General features: G+C 35.0%; 1 protein-coding gene across 3 annotated transcripts in view; it reads right to left on the bottom strand.

Annotated features, from left to right (window-relative positions):
* The window catches only part of CDKAL1 (CDK5 regulatory subunit associated protein 1 like 1), a 377,489-nt gene that overhangs the window by 198,200 nt on the left and 157,736 nt on the right, over positions 1-21,553 (bottom strand). For all 3 annotated transcript variants that reach the window (XM_030445448.1, XM_030445446.1, XM_030445447.1), the window contains one exon: positions 16,434-16,537. In XM_030445448.1, the coding sequence (XP_030301308.1) occupies positions 16,434-16,537 (104 nt within the window). The remainder of the gene's footprint in view (positions 1-16,433; positions 16,538-21,553) is intronic.

Genomic DNA, 21,553 nt, shown 5'->3' with positions numbered 1-21,553 from the left:
CTCTTAGAACATACTAAAAAAAACTCCAAAACAAAACAAAAAACCAAGACATCACTTTTTACCTACAGCCGATGCTTTATAAGAAAGAATCAACTGAAGATCTAGGGATTACCTCGTGTTGAATATGGTTCTCACTCCAGTTTACCCCTGAGTATTTAATACAGCTTTATATATTTTGGTACATTTGTGCAATACACTAGCGTTTCTACAGTACTACATTCTGATGACAGTAAAGTTATTAAATACAACACTATGTATTTGGCCAGCATAGCTTATTGCTTACCACACGTAAATCAAAAAGTACCCAGCTTGATAGTTGGTTCCCCAAAATTATTATGATAGTAACGACTAGGAAATGAAAGATTTTCTTCTGAATCATCTAAGGACAGGCACAGTAAAACCAGAAATCACCACATCATAAAATCAATTTTCACACTAATAATAAATCCTAAAGAAAAAAAGTCAGCAGGTCCTGCACATGCACTTCTTCAAGTTAATACCTTTTGGTAGGAAGATGTTGTTCAAAGAAATATAACTGAAATAATAACCACTGCAATGCTATTAACAGACTTTTTTCATGCTACTTATCTTAAAGTCTGTCCAAGAAATTAGCAGAGCACATACATGTGACTTACTGGCAAAAAGAAAGAGGAAGATAATTGAGCTAAAATTACTTTTTTTATAGCATTGCTGCCCTCTTCTGGTTTGAAATCTTTCATCCTCCATATTTCATATATTATCTAATCTATCTCAACTCATTACATCCATATAGAAAATGTTCAGAATTATTACATTAATTTAGTCTAATCCGGAAGCAATTATGGCATGTTAAGAGATAGACAGCTTTAAGTGTTATAATTTGAAACTTGTGAATCAAACTGTATTCTTAAAATTGATTTACTAGTGTCTTTTTTAAAATGAATGGTTGATGTAATGTAGAGGAGTCAGCTTTGACATCATGACAGGTATCAACTTAAGGTTATCAAGGAAGCAGAAAACCAGAAGAAGAATTTGAAAGTGCTCATTCAAAAAGATTTAGGGAGATGATGGAATCAAATTTTGTATTTATTCAGAGACAGTTTTAACCTGTTCCTATTACAGAAATACATTCAACGAATGCAATTCAACATAAAAACTGTAATTCACAATTAAAAGACCACTGTTTTATAATGAACTAAGCATTTGAAGATAAACTAGTACCACCCCCCCTGCCATAGGCAGGAACACTGCCCACCTTAAACACTTCCAGGGAGATGACATCACAACCACCCTGGGCAAACAGTGCCAGTTTCTCACTATGCTCACACTAAAGAATTTCTTCCTAATATCTAATCTAAATCTACCCTCTTTAAAGTTGAAGCAGTTACCACTTGTCCCTTGTAAAAAGTCCCTTCCCAGCGTTCTTGTAGGACCCCTTCAGGTACCGGAACGTCAAACATCTCAGTACAAAATTCCAAAATAAAAACTATGAGTACAAGTATATGTACTGTTCAAGGGCTCAAGCAATTCAGAATTCTCAGTATTGCACTTAGCATTGACCATTCCCTCTCCTGTTCTCACATGCATCTTGCCTCCCCTTAACTTGGAAATTGCTTCATAACCTCTAACCTTTTCTTGAGAACTATGATACCAACAGCAGGCTAGAAGAAAAACATCACAACACTTCATCCTGATTTTGTGTCTAGCTCCATTTACAACAGATCACTGTATTTCAGATTTAACATTGACTTTACAGTAGCTCTTCTTCCTCTAAAGTGGATGACAACGGTTTCACTTCTTATTGTCAAATCATTTGAAAAGCTTTATCTGTACTATTCATATAATAGTTCTGCTGGTATAATAGTTCTATTGAAGACAGAAAACTGTAAATGTATATTAAACAAATATAAATAAATCTATTAAAACTTTTAAAATTATTGCCAATAAGTATTTATAACAATTGAGCCATTACTCACACAGAGAAGTTGCACAGTAATGGCTATTGCACTTCTGATGACTTACAGATTCTAGGCAAAACTAAATATTCTTGTATGGAAGTAAAGTCATTTTTCAATAAAGTCAGTTTTCAATATAACAACTGATTTTGTCCTAATAATACAATTAAGAGTGAAAGTCAATACAGTAAACTACAAGTTTTCCTAGAATCAAATGCCTTTTGAAGGTAGGCTTTTCTTCCAGTTTGTTTGTTTGTGTTGGCTTACATCAGCTGTTACAGAATTAACAGATTCATCTTGAGCTTTAAAAATGTAGTATGTATGTTTTGGAGAATGGAGAAAGGAAAGAGAGATGGAGTTAGAGAGATGCTGCCACTGTTTAACTTGGAAACACCACTACTACTGACAGTTGTCACCTCGTATGACAAGCAAAGAGAAGGTCAACAGAAACAGTACCAGAGGCTTAGGCCTCTTAGGCTCTTTTTCTCAAGAAAGAGATATGTCTATGTGGGAAAGTTTGTCAGAGAGAATTTAGGTAGAGTCAGAAACTGTGTTTTAAAGACATGCAAAATCTTGAAAACTACGATTTTAGCTAAAACAAATGTGCTGTAATTTTCTTTCCCTCTATCCAACATTGGTAGAATAAAGTTGAACTTTAGGACAGACACACTGAAGATATTTCTTAAAGCTTTCTATGAAAAAAACCAACATCCCCCAAAAGACAACCAAACCCACCCACCCACCCACTCCCCCCCCCAAAAAACCAAACCCCAAAAAAACCCCCCCAAAAAAGGAAACAAAAAACCCCACACAACAAGAACAAAAAAACACTCAAAACTTCAACATCCTTTTCCATCTCAATTGCTGATTAAAAATGCAGTATCACCCTCCACACTCAAATCAAACTACCTGTAAGCTGAAGTTCCTCAACAAGAATGCACTTGGCCTTTCTCACTGGCTGTGAACAGTCAGAAAGAAGGAGAAACAGCTAAGCAAACACTAAGTTCATACCAGGCAATAAAATTTACTATCATAAGGGTAGCTTATGCGGACAGTTAAGATGCCACCATGGTTCTCAGTCCCTGAAGCTGTGATCACCAACATTGTAACAGTGTAGATAAGCTAAGTTGATAAATGGATTCCACAGTTTTTGTAAGTATATGCAGTGTGCACTTGTGCATTACACTATCACCAGCTCATTCCAATGCCCATTTAAAAGACTAATTCATAGAAACAGGATATATGTCTCTTGACTGATGGCAGAAAATGAGATAAGAATCATCTTGGACATCCTGAACAGAGAACAAAATTAATATGTCGTAATAGGAAAAAAAAATCATCAAACATTAATTGCTTTCCTTGACTCTTATGAAATACTCCATCTCAGTAAAATCAATGGGATAAACACAATACTACAGTATTCTAATCAAAAGAACTATTTCAATTGTATTAAGAACAGCATATCCAAGAGTTGTAAGGCTTCTTAGTTCATGGGCTGCAGAAGTAATTTATCCACTGGGCCAGGAGATATTAATGCATTCCTCTGATGAAGGACAGTCACCAAATAAATACTAAAAAAGGATAATTTCATTAGTCAAGGGTTCCCAGAAGTGACATAAAAGTTTTAAAAATCTTCAGAATTGACTGGCTTTTGTCAACCTAATAAAATGGAATGGCTGCCATCCATAAATGCTTTTTGCATTAAAAGTTTAGAAATACTAAGCTTCTATGCTCTCCATGTATGCAGCCTGGGCTATCAACATATTTGTGATGATCTTTCATATTTACATCTGTAAATCAGCATTAGCTTCCATAAATCAGCATAAACTTTCAAAATCTGTGTTTTATTTTATAACTTATGTTAAATAGCCACAAGAACCCACCTCAGACATATAGAATTTTTTTCATATCTAGACAGATGTCACAGAAATTTATTTATTTTAATTCTGTAGCACAGAAGGTTTTAGTTAAAACTTGGACGCTTTACTGAAAGTTGGCTAAAATTTATCCAAGGTATTACTCCACTGACTTCCCTGCATTTACATCAAGAAAAGAATAACGAAAAAGGGCAAGATTCAGCAATATTATTTCCTTATCAGGGAACAAAGAGTGCAAACTATACACTGGCCTACATTCATCAGGGAAAAACTGAGATTAATAAAAATGCCAAAGATGTGTAAAAGATGCATTATAACAGAGAAGCTATACAAATTATGAAACATTTCACAGTAATGCAATCTATGGCCCTCAGTCCACAAACTGCTCTGAAAACACAGTTTTTTGTAGCATGCTCCCAGACAAGTAAATGCACAAACACAGATCAGCTATTTGCAAGTTCACATGAATACAAAGCATCTGAGACACATTAAACCTACTGTGCATGAGATATGCAACCAAACTGTATGTATAGCATTTGAGATATTTGATGTACTTGTGTAAATACTATTTCTGGAGGCACCACACTTCTAGTCGCTCTTTAAATTTGAAAGTATACATTCCTATTTCCCATAGTAACTACCACAAATGCATTATAGTATGAAGTTCTCATTTTTTGGTTTTCACAGTGATTTCAAGGAGCAAAAGAGAGCTGTAGTGTTTTCAACTACCAACCCATTATTCCTGTACCTTACTTAGAAGAAACGCAAGTAGCTTAAAGCTTACAGATTTCCACTGAAGAAAACAGAAAACACAGATACCTGTCTGGAGAAATTAAGTATATACAAAAATACATGCAGAAAAAGTTAAAATACTAGTTATTGCCTTAAAATATAACAAGAAAAGATTTTACTACAAGCCCTTTGGAGAGGAGATTCAAGAGAAGTATGCAACATTTGTACTCTGAGACCTCTAGAAGGGTGTACTAATATATTCTACTCACAAGAGATGCTGTTTTGCACCACATTCACTCCAGTGTTTGTGGCTATACCCAGCTGGAAAGAGACACTGAACAGTCCAAATGTTGTTCAAAGTCTGTGCAGTCCAGGCTTGGGGGATACCAGAATTAATGAGGAAATGAGAAAAAAGCAGTTGGTGCTGCAGCACTTCTTCCTGCACATCCGCCCCCTCAAGCAGTTTCTATACATGCAAAGCCCCACCTGGAAGCAATATAATTACCCTAAATGTGCACTTATGTTTCATTACACCTTAACCATCACTATGTGCACTGATTACAAGTATCAATCCATGTGATTTTCATACACCTCCACAGTTGTACAGCATTCAACTGTGAAAATTCAGCACTCTCATCACTTCTAAAACATGGCCCATGCTGATAAACAGCAGTGGGCAAATTATTTGTCACTCTGTAGGGTGCCAGTAGGGTTTGATAAGGATGACATCACTCCCATTTTACCAATAACAATGACACTAACAAGAACATGTAATCAGTCAGCCTCAGTGCTTGGTCTAGCTGTGGCAGGTGCAACTCTTCTTATGCCACAAGTAAGCCAGCCAGCATTAGCTTCCAGCACATGTACAAAACTATCTCTTTTATCAGAATATTAAGCAGAAGTTGGCTTCCATAAGGCACTGCAGCTGCTGTCGCTGCTTCTACAGATGCTTTCATTAATTTTACCAAGGACATACTGAATAAAGTGCTTGATCAGCACAATGGCTATTTAGGAACAGCTGGAGAAATGAAACAATCAACTTGAAGAGACCATGCAAGCCCAAAATGCAAATTTAAATAATTAAATAAAAAAAACCCCTTAGATTACATTTAAGAATCGAGCACAAATCTTTACAAGGCAAGAGATGCAGTTCTCCATAAAAGAGGGAAGAGGCTGAGGAAGAAAAGATAAGCTTCACAGTTCTAACTTTATGCTTAAATAGAACTCCTATAACCTGTGAAGTTACCGATGTCACAAAAATATTAATAATATAATGCCTACTGTGTGCTCAGATACTTTCAAAAGTACTTTACAATGAAAGGTATTGCACTTTATAATAACTGAGTATGAACACAACTTTAAAAACTTATAGAACTTCCATTTAATTACTTGTTGTGGAGATTCCTTTTAGCACAGAATACTAGAAATGTAAAATGTTGTTTCTTTTGTGACAACTTTACTGCTTGGAATATTTAAACCATAAAGCACTGTACTTAATACAGAAGATATACATTATGTTTTACCTACCCACCTACAAAAAAACCTTAATATTGTGCCCTAACAAGGCACTAAAAAATCCATTTGCTTACTCCTCATTATTCAAACTCTCATAGATGAGCACTGACATCTGGTTGATTAAACCTCAAAGAAAATTTCTATTGCTGTGTTTGCAAAGAACTTTCCACCCAACAATGGGAGCTGAGTAGCTGAAGTTTCATCTCCCTGCAAGTTCAGGATCATTCAGCTACCAGTCTTCATGGATTTTTTCAAAAAACAGTCAACAGAGAAAATTTTATTAGCCTCTCTGCTTCTGCTCAGGATACCAAGGGTTTTATGCAGCATTATTCTGTCTCATTGCCACGGCCTGGGAAAAGTATGAGCAGATGCAGGTACAAGCATAATTATAAAGGATACAGAAATAGTAAAATAACACAGCACAGTAAAATAACAGAGTTTCCTTCCCCTCCTCACAGTTAGCATATCTGGGGCAGGATGATAATATTTTTACAAAAGTGGTCTAAGTAACTTTAGTGAATTCAGACAGATGCAGTCTGCAGATGCAGACATATGACAGACTACCCTAGGTACTGAATCTGCCTTCAGTACGAGGTAAAGTGGTGGGGGATGCAGCAGCAGACACGGCCAAAGAAACCACTCTTAGGAAGCTGTGAGTAAATTTTGTCTAGACATGGCATTTTAATCTGTTTTCTGCACCCAAGAACAGTAAGAACTTTCTTCTAGGATGGAAGGCAGAAAATTCTGCTCTACTTGCAGAAACTGGAAAGCACATAAATGGAAGGAAAGGTAAGTCTGCTACACCCTCCCAGTAGTTGAATGCACTTGACATTTACAAGGTTTAGCAGAAAATGTACTTATTTTCAGTAATTAACTAAAGTAGCCCCCAAGTACATGTGAAAGAAAAATACATTTTCATAGATTAACCAGATCTCTGAAGAACCCAGCGTATGTGAGCAAGAACATCTTGTCTACTGAAATGCCCATTGAAATGTCCTGAACACTCCATTTACCCCTTCTCTTTCATACCCTCTAACCAGAAGCTCAACTTACTCAGCTTTACGAAATCAGGAAGCCTTAACTAAAGACGACTGAAAAAATGTTGGGCCATGGCAGCTACAATTTCAGTATCTAACTTTCAAATCAATGCCCAGTGACATACAAAGCCTCCATATTAAGGAAACCAGTACAGAATTTGCTGCCTGCTTTGATCATTACAGGAAATTACACCATTTAGCAACAGTATACTGAAGATGGCATCGACCATTAAATGAAGTAAAAGAAAAGGTGAAACTGGGAAAAAGGCACAAGCTTTCAGGCTTGGAGCAATCCCATCTTTTCTCATTTTTTCCATCTTCTCTGCATTTCTTATCTCACCACAATTTGGCAGATTTTGCTGAAACTTCTGAAGAAACCACTGATTTACTTCCAATGAAGATGTGTACAGGTTAAGGAAAGAGATACTTCAAATTTCTTCTTCATCTTCATTGCAACATCAGCGTGCATTTCAGTTAAGAATTGATTTGAAAACTCAAGACACAAAATACAAAACGACATTATTTAGGTTGTTCTCCATGACAGACTATGCCAGCTGAGTTCATCCATTTGACAGTGAATTTTAGCGCTAAAGTACAAAAATTTATGCACAAGCAAGACAGAAATCCAGGTAACTAACACAGGGGTCTTCTGCAGTGTTCAATTGAAAATGTGCTTGTTGCATATACTTTGTTTGCATACCCCCCAAACACAGGACCTGAACTTATTTATTAAACAAGGTGAATTAGTATTTCAGCATAATTTTTCCTAATTCAGTTTTGAAAGAAGAAAAAAATAGAAGAGGGAAGAAAGCAATTTCCATTCATGACAAACACACAATTTCTGCTACAGCATCCTACAAGTAATGACACTTTTCTCATGTCCATTGCGGGTGGCATATCTCCAGTATGAACATATACTTTTTTTTTTTTTTCTGGGGGGGGGAGGGAGGGGGGCGGGAGGAAGGGGAGCATTCACCAGAATGACAGCTTCTGAGAAACTAGCTTCACAGTGAAGTACAAAAAATAAAGCATCTCTGCTAAAAGGTTTGCAGTCAACTGACCTATAAAACTCAGAATTGAAAACTGATATAAAACCATTTTCTAAACAACTTGAAAAAACACCACTATGTCTACCGAAGCACATGTAATTCATAGCTTACTATATGCATATAATTTTTCAATTTTCATACAATGCAACAATTATACACCTTCATCACTATCATTCACTAATACTGATTCAAAACAAGACTGAAAGAGTCATAACAACATCGATTACATGCATGCAGAAATTCATCACATTTTCCTTCTCCTAAACAGCCAATAAGCATTTGTATATTTTAATGTAACAAAAAGGTCAAGGTTCCCGAATATTTTAAATTAGAACCTCTCTTCCCTTTTCATCTGCTAAATGTTAGCTTTGTGAAAAAATCTGTGAAAAAAATACCCCTGTTCAGAATGCCTAGCAGCACAGGCACAGAGTATAAACTCCACTTTTGAGTACCTCTGATATTTGACAGCTATACGAGCACTTGAACATCATTTATCATGTTTATTTTTAATAGCTCTCCCTGGGCACAGCTGCTTTGGATGCCAAACTTCTTTTCTTTTGCCTCCTGTAAATATTTGAAATAGCTATTCATTAACAGATGCAGATTTATTCAGCACTGTTGTACTGCTTATGAACTGGAAATAGCTTTTATTTTTCTCTCCCTATCTTTGGGCTGATCTGAAAAAAGCCTGTCGTTTAGGTTCAATCTGTCAAGATTTAAATTATGCTCCAGTTGAGAGGTAATCAAGGGTATCTGACCTGGTTTACCAATGAACTAGGAACAAGAGTGTTATTTTTTCTTTTTTATTTGGGGCATTGGGCACTACATGAAAACAAACGATGAACAAGTCACATACAGTTACCCTAAATGAAAGTGGAAACCACTGGTCTTCATAGGTAAATCAGTTAACTTCCCAAAGGTTCTGGAGGATCCCTCGCTGACAGCTCCTAGACTTAGCTCACATGCAATACTTGAATCTCAGATTTCAGTATTTTAACAAGATGTACAACATTAAGAAACACATACATTTAAGCTATCAAGACACTGGTGTGCTAAAATGGAGGCCTACATATTTGTACAAATCACAGCTCTTATTTTCATAGGGCAATATTTCAGTAATGATTTTTCAGCTCTATTTGACATGATTACTCCTAATCTATTTCCATATACAATTGTATAACGATTTGTCTGAACTTACAAGTTTAACTTATATGAACTCTTATAAAATGTATGTTAAGATCTATATACTTTGGATTTAGACTAGATGCCACAGAGCTCTTTAAAATGTACAGGTGCAAAAATTTGTGAAAAGGATTTGTGAAAATACCATGGGTTTTGGGCTTAATTTTTTTTAAGAGTAAAGAGTGTTTGGTAGAAAAGATTCCCATATAAAATTTGCCTATCTTATACATGTCCTAATTTATGCATCATAAAATTTTGATACTATGAATCAAAAATTCAGTATCATCCTGTCAAAAAAATCAGCATTTTTAGAGTTCTTCTGTTCTCATAGAAAATAAATCTAGAAGAAAATCCTAAAGCAATAAAAATGGCCATAGACTTCATACTGGTACAAGGTCATTCTTGCTGCTAACAGAGAGCAAGTAGAATCCCATATATGCTAGATTTTCAACATATTTTACATCAGATATTAGTTACTGCTTTTTTTTTTTCCTTCTATGACTTTTATGAGGTAATTTACAGTGTGACTGAAGTATGGGAGAGCTCAAGAAACAGCCATCCAGCACCAAAGTTTCATGTGTCTTCATTACATCCACCTTACAAGAAAATTTTGTTTGGCTTTTGCAACCCCTTTTGTGGTGTTGCAAGCTAACATTTGCTTTCTCTCTTTGAAACTTTCTTTAGTGTGGATAAAGCAGAAAAAATAGTAAGATATGGTTTGCAGCTACTAGTGAAACCTGGCTTTATCTTTGGTATAAAGGACACAGCATGAAAAAGTGACTTGAGCTTAACTTTCTTAATTTCATAGTCAACTTTTGATATCATGTAATAACACGCTGGACTAGAAGGAACCTCAAGGATCATCTGGTACAACCTTTCTGGGAAGAAACAGTTTTGATGTGATGTCCCAGCACCCTGTCAAACTGAATCTTAAAAGTGTCCAGGGTTGGGAAATCCATCACTCTACTGAGGACCTTATTCCAATGTCCAACTTTTTTCACAGTGAGAAACTTCCTTCAGGTGTCCAGTTGGGATCTCCCCAGGAAGGACTGGCACCCCTTGCCCCTCATCTTTTCCATGTGACTCCTTGTAAAAAGGGAGTCTCCATCTTCTTTCCATCCTTTAAGTACTGTAACATGGCAATAAGGTCTCTCCTAAGAGATATGCTGCCTTGGGCAATGACTTGTACATACTACTGTAAATTCTGCTTTTATAAAGCTGGTTTTGCTGAACAGAAACAGACACTTAAACCTTAGCTTACAGTTTCTGGGGAGCAAGCATCATTTCTGTATTGAAATAATAAATTTTTCAAAAGGAAAGAAAAATGTAATAAGACTTTAAAATAGTGAAATATTTCACATGGAATGAAAGTGTAATGTTTCAATGTGTTTTCCACAATAAACCTTTCCCTTTAAAAAGAAAATAACCGCCTCACAGATGTTATGTTTGGTTTACAGCTGACCTATAATAAGAAATCCAAGGGGTACTCTGAAAAATCAAACAAAACATTCAAGTTGATCTAAATATTTAATTAATCCAAAATGAAACAAAGCCTTCTTCAAACAACCATGCAAAATATATTCCAGTTCTGTACAAAGCATATTTCCCAATTTTTGCAAATGACCACTGAATTAAAAAAAAAAACAAGCAACAAACAAAAAAGTTTCAAAAGACACTTCCCTCTAATTCAATCAGGTGTTAGTTGTCTGCCACTAACATGATATAGCTTAGCCTTTCTTGTTATTTAACAATATACATAGAAAGACAAGTTTTTCTTTCCTTTTCCCACACAAAACACACCCTAATCTATTCTTACAACATAGTCATAGTCTTTGACTATGTTTTTGAACCATACAGTGCAGACTCAATTTCAAGGAGTTTCCAAGTATTTTCAAGCACAACTCCAACATAAACTACTTGACAGCCACAAAATTGACATCAAGTACCAGTTTGCATATTCTCAAGATTTGTGCCTATATGAACAATGGAAACTCAATTCCCAGATACCAGTGTGTACCACCCAGACACTTTTTTGGTACTGAAATTATTATCCACCAAGTTTCTCAAGTCTTCATCACATGGCTAGTACAGAAGAGTTATCTTTCTTTTGGAACTGTTGCAGAAATTGCTGAACAGTAATTGCTTGACTTCTGATAATGCTGATAGGCTAGAGAAGAAAAGCATTGCTGTTGGTATAATATGTAGGTATAATACTTATTTAACAGAACATTGACAATAGGAAGGAAAAAAAAATAGTGAGCAAGGAATTAAGACTAGTTCAGAAAGCTCTCAAGGGCCATACTTTGAATCATTAACAAATGCTTAGAATGCATAACAAATGCATTAACACTAAGACAACTCATTTACTCCTGGGTCTGTGTCCAAAGACCAAATCCAATACCTAGAAGATACAGCCTAAGCATCCTAATTTGCTACTGGTACTGCCAGTTACTGGGAAACTAAAAACATTGTTGATACAATTGATTTCTCCTTTCATTAGTGGCAGCTGCTCTGAAAACATACAGTGAGCTTACTGGTTGTGCAGGAAAAAAAACCCAAAACTGTTACAAATTAATAGAGCAAATGATCTTGACAGCATCTCATCAAAACTATTAAAATCAAATACTGTTAGCAAAGCTCACAGTGATCTGAAAAGTTCTGGGAAACCAGTCACATGATATAAAATTAATCATTATCATTATGCATAAGCATCTGTTTACAGTAACACTTGTAGAGACAGAAATATTTATCATTAATGTCCTTTAAGCTCTCAGTGCTTCCACATCCACAAGATTAGGGATAATCACTAAAGAGAACTAATGAAAGTCAAGACTCAGGATCATCATTTAGATAGCTCCTCTAGCTTGTAATGCTACATCTTGTTCAAGAAAGTGTTACTCAGAACACAACACCATGCATACCAGTAAACCATCTTGCAACTAAAGGAATAAAATTAAACTATATTTTGCCACTGCAATTGTTCATCCAGAAGGAATTGTTCTACATACCTCCAGGATAAGAGAACAATGTTTCCCAGCAGGACTTGACTTTCATTTGAGCTCCCTGGTTGTTACCATAAAAAAAGCTTATATATCAATAATTATACAGCATATATTTTAATAGTAGCATATTCCCTGTCCTGTATTCCCTATATATATTTTTTTATGGTCACTAAAATCCCATTAAAAAACAAACAAACAAACAAACAAAAAAAACAAAAAAACCCACCAAAAAACCACCAACAACAAAACCAACCACAAATAATCTAGCAAATTCTTGCAATTTAGATGAAGATATCCCAGGACAACACTCCATGGAACAGTCAGTGCTCAGGCCTGTTTCACTTTTGTTTCTCTGTGGAACAGTATTCACCAACGGCAGCTACCCCAGCCTTCCAATTCATATACTAAGCAAAAAGGCACTGTTATACATAAAGTAGCAAATCTATCTAATAACAGCATATGCAATTCCCTAAAATATAGCATTGAACATGAATACAGAATATTTAAAAAATAAAAATACTATGCAATTGATGACACAAAGAAAGTGCTGTACTATCAGCTGTAGAAAAAACTCTTTTCATCAACAACCCTACAGCAGACATTTGCTGTCTACTCAAAAACCACTTGACTAAGTTTTACAATGCTTTTTTACTAGCTGGATTATAGAAATCTGATATATAATGGGATTTGACAAGGTTGTCCATGTAAAAATAATGATACAAGTACTTACTAGAAGTTAAAAACTTACAGAAAAACCATTAGAGTTTAAAAAGCAAAATAGTCTTAATAGTCTGCCTTCAGCTTCATATAGGTAATTTTGCTTGAGAAATTTTTTGAATTATTAAAGATGATGTCAGTCATCAGTTAAGAAATACTGTGGAGTCCAATGGGAGACATAAATCCATACGAAGTATGCAAACAAACTCAATTTCAGTACACTTTAATCTTAGTCCAATGCATTTTAAAATTATGAATAATTTAAGGTATTAAAAGATAACTAAGATATTAAAAGAAAATACAAAAATAGCTTATTTCAGCGGTTAGAAAAGTAGAGATATAGACTAATATCTGTTTAGTTACGATGATTTTAGCCATGTCTTTTTAATTGGTTTATACTCTTATACTCTCAGCATGCATGTAAATTTATTACAGCTTGCCATCTGCTGTCATCTAGTTACCACTCTAAGCAGAATATTAACTTTTGTTTTTGCAAAACTGCACATCATCAGTAGCCCAAGTCTGCTCCACTCACTCCTGGAAATCACAGAATTGTCACATTTGTAAAAGACCTCTAACGTCACTGAGTCCAACCACCAACACAAAAAAAACCCACCATGCCCACTAGAGCATGTCCTGAAGTGCCTTAATTATGACATTTTTTTAACACCTCCAGGGATGGTAACTCCACTACATCTGTGGGCAGCCCATTCCAGTGCCTGACTACTCTTCCAGTAAAGAAATTCTTCCTAATATCTAGTCTAAACCTCCACTGGTTAAACTTCAGACCATGTCTGAAGGTCCATTAGTCCTACTGTTATTTACTTGAGAGAAAAAGCCAATAAGCCACCTCACCAAAACCTCTTTTCAGGTAGTTGTAGGAAATGAAATGATTTGGAGCTGAGTAATGCAGCATAACCTATAGCTTGGAAATTCTTCCTGCATAGAAATGCCCTATCCAGAGGGTGCAGTACAGAACTTACTGAAGAAAAAACAGGAGTATCTCATGACAACACTAAAGCCTGTTCTGACAGCTTACACCTACTAGAAATACTGTTCTTAGATGTCAAGTGCAATCTTACATCAGTATGATCAAAGCATTTTAGAGAGCATTTTTCTCTAAGATTTAAGGATCTGTAACAAAACATCCTTAAACACAGTTCCTCTAATCCAATTTCCGTCCACTCCACAATTGAAGCATCCCACCTCTGAGGCCTACACCAAGTTGCTTACTGTAAGAGTACAGATCCACAAAACACTGCAAATTACATCAGTCTCTCTTTTCTTTAATGACCCAGCTGTGCAGTTATACAAATTCATCACATCCTCTTTTGTTACTCCTCTTTTAAAACACCTCAGATCTCCCAAGAATAATTCCACAGTGGAAAAACTTTTTATCACATATTTGTACCTCATTATTTTTCACCAGAGCTTCATCAACATATCTGAACTACAAAAGTAATTGTTGAAGACATTGTGGCTTAGTAACCCAGAAAGAACTTTAATAATGACTTTTAACTGCTCTAGTCTGTCACAAACTTGACAAAGTTTCTGCAGCAAGCTGGCATTAACAAATTCTCCATTCACTGCAAATGAAGTACCTGACTATTTCATGTCTGTTTCTACGTATGTGAAGTGAGTAAGCTGGAGGCAAAACTGTCATTTTACAGCTCAGTACTTGCTTCTTTCCTTATGTCCTCTAACAAAGGCACAAATGTTAGGTCAAATAAAAAATAGAACAACTCCCTGGAGATGACTGCTGTGAGACATGTCGTAGCATTTTTTCAACAAATTTCAAAACACTAGCTTAAGGGCAAGTTATTTTGAAAGAGTCAATATTTATAATAAAGGACATGGTACAACAGATGAATTGAATTACTGAATTTCCAATCCAAATGTAGAATACTTGAAGTTGAAAATACTTGCAAAATTTTCCATTTACTGTCTCCTAAGACAAACAAAACTAAGAGTTTTCTTTTTTGTTACAATAAGCAAATGTATCTTTGTGTTAATTTAATGTGGAATATTTGGCAGGAAAATACAACTATAAGAGGACTGACAAGTTTGAATTTTTCTTCTTTCAATACATAAAGTAAATCTAAATGAAATTTAAACACTAGCCTAAGTAAGACCATAATCCTGACTGTATTACCCATACCCTGTCTTTGTCATATTCCTTTCCTGAACTGGTCAAACTTTCTTCAGAACATTTCAACAGCTATTTAGTCTCATCAGAACATTATTCTTATGCTACTAATTATATAAATGTATTTCAGAGTAGAAAAGTACCTAGTACATCATTCTAGATGAAAGAAAAAGATTATAGTGTTCCTTTTCTACCTACATATTTTGCTATCATAAGGCATTTACTTGTGTCTGGCAACCATAGCATAGTAATAGTCACAACCAGGAAAGAGCAACACTTGTCCTGCACAGTGAGTACTTACTGATTTCACCCGTCTGGTGCTACTGAAAACATCAGCTTTCTGAAACATGTTTCCTGAACTGCTTCTCCACCAACATAACAGTGTATTTATACATCTTGTATTGCAGTTACTAACGATTTCATAATATGCATACATGTTTTAGAAACCTCTCCTACTAAAACAAGAATTTGAGACATAACACTACTCCTGTCTAGCTGTCTATTCCTGCCTATTAACAGATAACCCAATTCCTAGCAAAACAGCACTAATTGCACAAACAAATTGTATCAGAAATGCATACTGGCATTACTTCAAAAACTGTATTTTTGAAACAATGGCAGAATTTAGATATAATGAACAAATATTAAGGTACAACATAGCTGTTCTTCATAACTACGAGACATGCAACAGTTTTAGGCAGATACTGGCACAGAGTACTGTGCTGCAGGAAGGACTTCTTATGCTTGACTGGAACCTTGTGACATTAGAAATACCTGATTGAACTTATAAGCTGATAAGCTTTATGTAGCTCTCTGAAATAACCCAGAACTATACGAGGAAATCCATTACCAGAAAAAGCTATGTATCCTTAAACAGGGTTTTAAGAATATTAAGGAGGTGAAAGAAATTAACTCCTACTGTTGAGTAAAAGGAAGTTACTGTCTATCCCTTTAAGAAACCAGAGATAGAGTAAAATGACCAAATATTACAGTTCCCCGATCATTATGGAACTTTATTTCAGTAAGCCTAAAATAAAAATTAAATATTCCTTATGGTGGGGCTGTATTTTGTGGCACACCTAAGAATGAAAGCATGGCTTTCTATTGCAAAAGTACTGCCAGAGACAGTTTCAACTATTAAGAACATCAGCACTGGAATAGAGAATCATGATCATTACATGTGAAAATAAGACATGATATGCTTCAGAGGCTGACTTTTATTGTAGGAACAAAAATCCTTACCTTGAAAAGACTGTTTGGCTCTGTCCACTAGTTCTTCAATTGGGTAACTTGCTAGCTCTCCTCTGGCATGCTTAGTTTTGCAGTAGGTACATGCATTGAGACACCTGTTTAGAAAATTAAAATACTCAGTTTCTAGCCAAGAAAGCCTTTATACGCACATCCATAATTATCAAACACATGTGGGAAAAAAACACTTTTGTGTCTGTGATCAGAAAATGGTAGTATTCTTTTTTAAAATCAAAAAAGTAGTCACAGATATTTTTTTTTTTTTTTTTTTGTCACAGATAGGCTGACCCTTGGATTTTGATGCATGGGGTGGTTTGTGTTGGGTTTTGTTCTGAAGTTTGGTTTTATTTGTTTTCTTTATTTTGTTGTGAGGTTTTTTTGTTGGCTTTTTTGTTGTTCGTTTTGTTTTGTTTTGTTTTGTTTTCACTTCAAGATGAGATAAAATGAGTTTCATATTGGAGATGTCTGCTCTTTCACTACCAAAACAAAGATGTAGTTTACATTGCTAATATTTGGACTAATCTTTGTTTTCTCCAAAGAACATAACATCACTAGCTATTTTGTCAATCTTCTCCAGTTATCAAGAAGAGATTTAACTTGCAACAATCCTGCCCCATCACCCCATCCTTACTGTAACAATGGCCTCTTTATCCACATAAGAGAATTTTGTCAGCCATCAGTAACAAAGAGAGCATGAAGATTTTATTTCTTGGGATGAAGTGAATTTATTAAAGTCAAATTTAAGCTAGGATTTGGGAAGAGAAAAAAAATCAGCAAAAACTAATTTTATCGTTTACTTCAGTTTGCACTTATCATAGATTTGCTGTAAAAGCTTCAAAAAGTTTATTACCAATTTTTGTAAATCTTGAGTGTAACCTAGAGTGACCTAACTCTGTAACCTAGAGTGAAACCAATGCCCTTTGTACCACTACCTAAAGATGTGAGATCATAACACTGATCAAACTATAATTTCAGTAAGTTATTTAAAGCAAGCTTCTAAACTTATCCTGTGCAACAGATCTAACTAGAGCCAAATTCTAAACTGGTGTTGATGTACTGTAAAAAGGAATATTTATGTTATTTAATAGATTTTTTAATGTTTCCTTAACATGAAAGTACCATGTATAATATATTTATAAAGTACAGTTATCTCTTTCTCTGTTAGCATTATAATTTATGCATACATCATCTATATTTGTTACTAGGCATTTTGCTCTGTATTTGAGTTGGAGCACTTGAAAAGCTCTACAGCAAGAACACTAAATATTAAAAATTAAGAAACAGAAAACTGAAATTATTAATCTTCATAAGTTAAGGGTAAATTTCCTATCTTCAATCAATGTCCCTAACCAACAAGGCCTAGTTTCTATTAAAATACTTTCTCCTCCATTTTCAGAGTTGCTTTCCAGGCAAACATTCTTTAAATTACACTCTAGGCTATATGAAAATAAGCTACGGTAACGGCAGGGTTTTTTTCTGTTACTGCAATAAACTTGGTCACAAAGAGAAAATAAAAATGTGCAGCAAGAAGAAAGAAGTGGAAGTTATTCTCCAAGCATTCATAGTATTACATGGGATTGTTTCTAAGAGCTTTATTACTAGAGTCTTTAAATACAACTTTAGGGGTTTGCTGATTTAGTTTGAAGTAGGAGCTGAAAGTTGGAATGTGGAAGCAGATCTGTTTTTTTCAAGTTTTGCTGCACTGATTTACCTATTCCTACTATAAAGTATTGTGAAATACCTAAATAATTTAGTTAGGGTTTGTGTATTTTTTTGTTTAAAAACCCACTATAAGATAGACTTTGATTTAACATAGAAAAGTATTGATTTTAGAAAACAATAAGACAAACATAAGACAAAACTTTTAGATCTTATTTGTACCATATTTGTTAATTCTAACTTGGTAAAAACAGTCCTTTGCACTACAACTTACCACCAAAAGGATGCAGATTTCAAATACATGCAAAAATGCTGAACTTCTAAACTTTCAGATGACTTGAGAGTTATCTAACTCTTCAAAATATAATTAAAAACAAACAAACAAACAAACAAACATAAGTAAAAAGTATCTGTAGCATTTTTTTCCCTAGTAAGCCAGCTTCTACTCCAAGTTTCCAACAAAATAAATTATTCATACATTCATGCTGCCACATACTCAGACCACAGTCAAGTGGAAATAGTCTGCTAGGTTGTTGGGAACTCTGAGAATCACCTCTTATTAAGGGACATTCACTAGCAAGTGGATTGTCTAAAACCAGCCTGCTAGATAAAGCTCTCCTTAAAAATCAGTCTTTATCACAGGTAAAGCTCAAACACACAGAACTAAAAAGCCAACACGTTATTAGTTGCAAAAGAATATTTTATGTTAAACTAGAAGCCTTCCTCAAGCATTTAAATGTGGTTTGTAAATCTTAGTTTATACGAATACAGGGTAAATCTTCGCACAAAGAAGTTAGAGTTATAGAAGCAATTATTAATGGTCATGGAATTTGCAATTACCAACATGTTTTAGATAAATCCTGTAGTGATTCTAGAACAAAAAACACCAAGACCTGTTCTTTTCCAGCATATTAAACCAATTAAGTTCCTTTGAATTATTAACCTTTTGCTTTGAATTATTAACCTTTAATCAGCTATGTGTCCAATACACAGAACTATTTCACAGAAAGGTAAAATATTATTCATAGATAAATTTCTACCATATGGCTAATTAAAATTTTTTTGAACATGTAACCAAACTGAAAGTCATCAACATTTTGGTCAAGTGCCTGAAATTCTGCTGTAGATATAGGAAACAGTGGTCTTCACATTGTTGAGCCAGCATGTGCTCATGCTGTATGTTAGATTAAGCAGACCTTTCATTCTCAAAACACTAATATTCCTTATAAAACACACACTTAACATGAAAGGCTATCCCGTGCAGACGGAACAAATTATGAGTAAGAATACTTACGACACAGCAGACGAATAAAGACTTTCCTTCAGTGGGACTAATCAGTGGATTTCAGCAGCAGATGAGAATGAGAGTACAGACATGAAAAGCAAAACCCTGGTTTCTCTTACTGGGACTCGTGCCACCAAGTTTAGCAAAGACAGGAGTCCACCCTTAGATATGAAAAGTATAAAACGTCTTTCACTCAGGGATAAGAAAGCAGTTCAATTACAAACTATGATGTGCCATTAGTGTGCCAGTCACTCACATTTAATGGGATTGACCAAACCCAGACATCTGTGAGCAACATGGGAGCGCTGAATAGCTGCAGGAGTGTCACATGGCAGAAGATCCCTGCTGCTCTGCAGGTGGCTAATTTTGGAGAAGTGGTGTGGAGAAGTGGCCCCTTTAATTTCCTGAATAATCCAGTAAATTCTTGTTTGGTATCAACCTCATGAGCTGGTAACAAAACTCAAAAAACCCTCAACTCAATCCCAAAGTGGTCTCCTCCCAAATTAGAAGCTTGCAGATATAAAGTACAGTAACATCAGTCACAATTCACTCTAAAAACCAGCATATGCTCTTATGAGATCTGACTAGTTATGCAAATTCAAGATTTTAAGAAGTTTGGCCTATTAAATATAAAAATACAAAATTCTGCTAGTAGTGCAGTGCCCCTAACATCACTGGATCACATAAGTACAAATATAAAAAGATTGCTCATTAGAGTCACCCACACCATCTTCCTGTACCTACTATCAGACTTCCTTAGAAGGCCTCAAAAATTCCAGCCCAATATTTTGTATTAGTAAGCTGTGGTTTTCCTTGAAAAGGGAACATGATTTGCTTCTTGTTTCAAAATAATTTTTACAGAAGAGATTTAAGCTTTTGTAAGACACTTGCAGAGTTTGTATCAATTGTAATTTTTATAAAAATGCTGCACAGAGTGAATAAAGAGAAAGCTCCCATCACAGGAGTGACTGAGCAAAAGAAATACCAGAAGTACATAATTCCAGCAGATTAAAAAGAGATGGATACTCCTCACAACTTACTAAAAAAGAGATAGTAGAATTCTACTAATATTCATGCCCATAGGTTTATGTGCTAGGATACTTTATATCCTAACAACAGTATTTATACTATATTTGTAGTTAAATACCATACTGTATTTATAGAGTTGCATGCTATGAATCTTTCTTAGTATTTTACCTCTATAAATGCTTCTTTGTACTTCCAAATTTCTGAATTCTGTTAAACTTAACTGCAATGAATCAGGAAAAATAGGAGTGTACAGAAACCAAAACCAAAATCAAACAAACAAAAAAACCAACCAAACCCCACCAACAAACATGCCTAATCTGCCTGACTTGTTTTCAGGAAACTTCTTTGCTTTAAGTTTGCGCATTTTACAAGAAATCTTTTCAGCCCACTAATAGAGGGAAGACAATTTCCTGTAAAAATCTGGATCATGGGAGATTGTTTTCACTTTATAAAGGGTTAGGATTTAAACTACTTTTGAAACAGTGGCAAGCTATTTCTCATAAAGGCTAATTAGTCTTAGCAGCAAACCACATTATTACTGAAACACCATTTATAGTATCCCAGCTTCTTTAGACTGAGCTTGGATACCAGCAACAGGGTTTATGTTACACAGATGCACACAATATTGCAACATTTTCTGAATGATGAAAACAGGACTTCACTGAAATTACCTTCAGAGCCTACTATTTAAATACTGCTTTAGCAACAACTTACAAAACCTCTCCAAAAAGTTTCAGCGGCAAAGAGAATAATCCTTCAAGAAACACCGTACAGTGTATAGCACTGCTCACATTTTTCTCAAAGCAAGATGCAACTACAGGATGCTATTTTTTAATACTGTAACTCATTCCATGCTCAGAAAAATGGGAGTAAGTGCATTATAATGTTGTTCTTCTGAAGACCTTTGAAGTGAGTTTTTTGTTTGGTAATGTCTCACTAGTTACTAATCAAAAAGAATTTGGAGAGAAGGCAGCTCAGTTAGTTTGATAAGCTGTAGTAAGATTTAATTTTGTACTTTAAATATTTGCATTTTTTGAAACTGAATTCCTACAGTCAAGTGCAGGGTATTTAAAGGTCACAGCCATGTAGTTATACCATCACACATTCACCTCGCTCACTTTAAGACCAATGAATCGACATC

This window comes from Calypte anna, chromosome 2 (genome assembly GCF_003957555.1).
Source record: "Calypte anna isolate BGI_N300 chromosome 2, bCalAnn1_v1.p, whole genome shotgun sequence".
NCBI classification, from domain to species: domain Eukaryota; kingdom Metazoa; phylum Chordata; class Aves; order Apodiformes; family Trochilidae; genus Calypte; species Calypte anna.
This window is presented reverse-complemented; position numbering and strand designations above follow the sequence as displayed.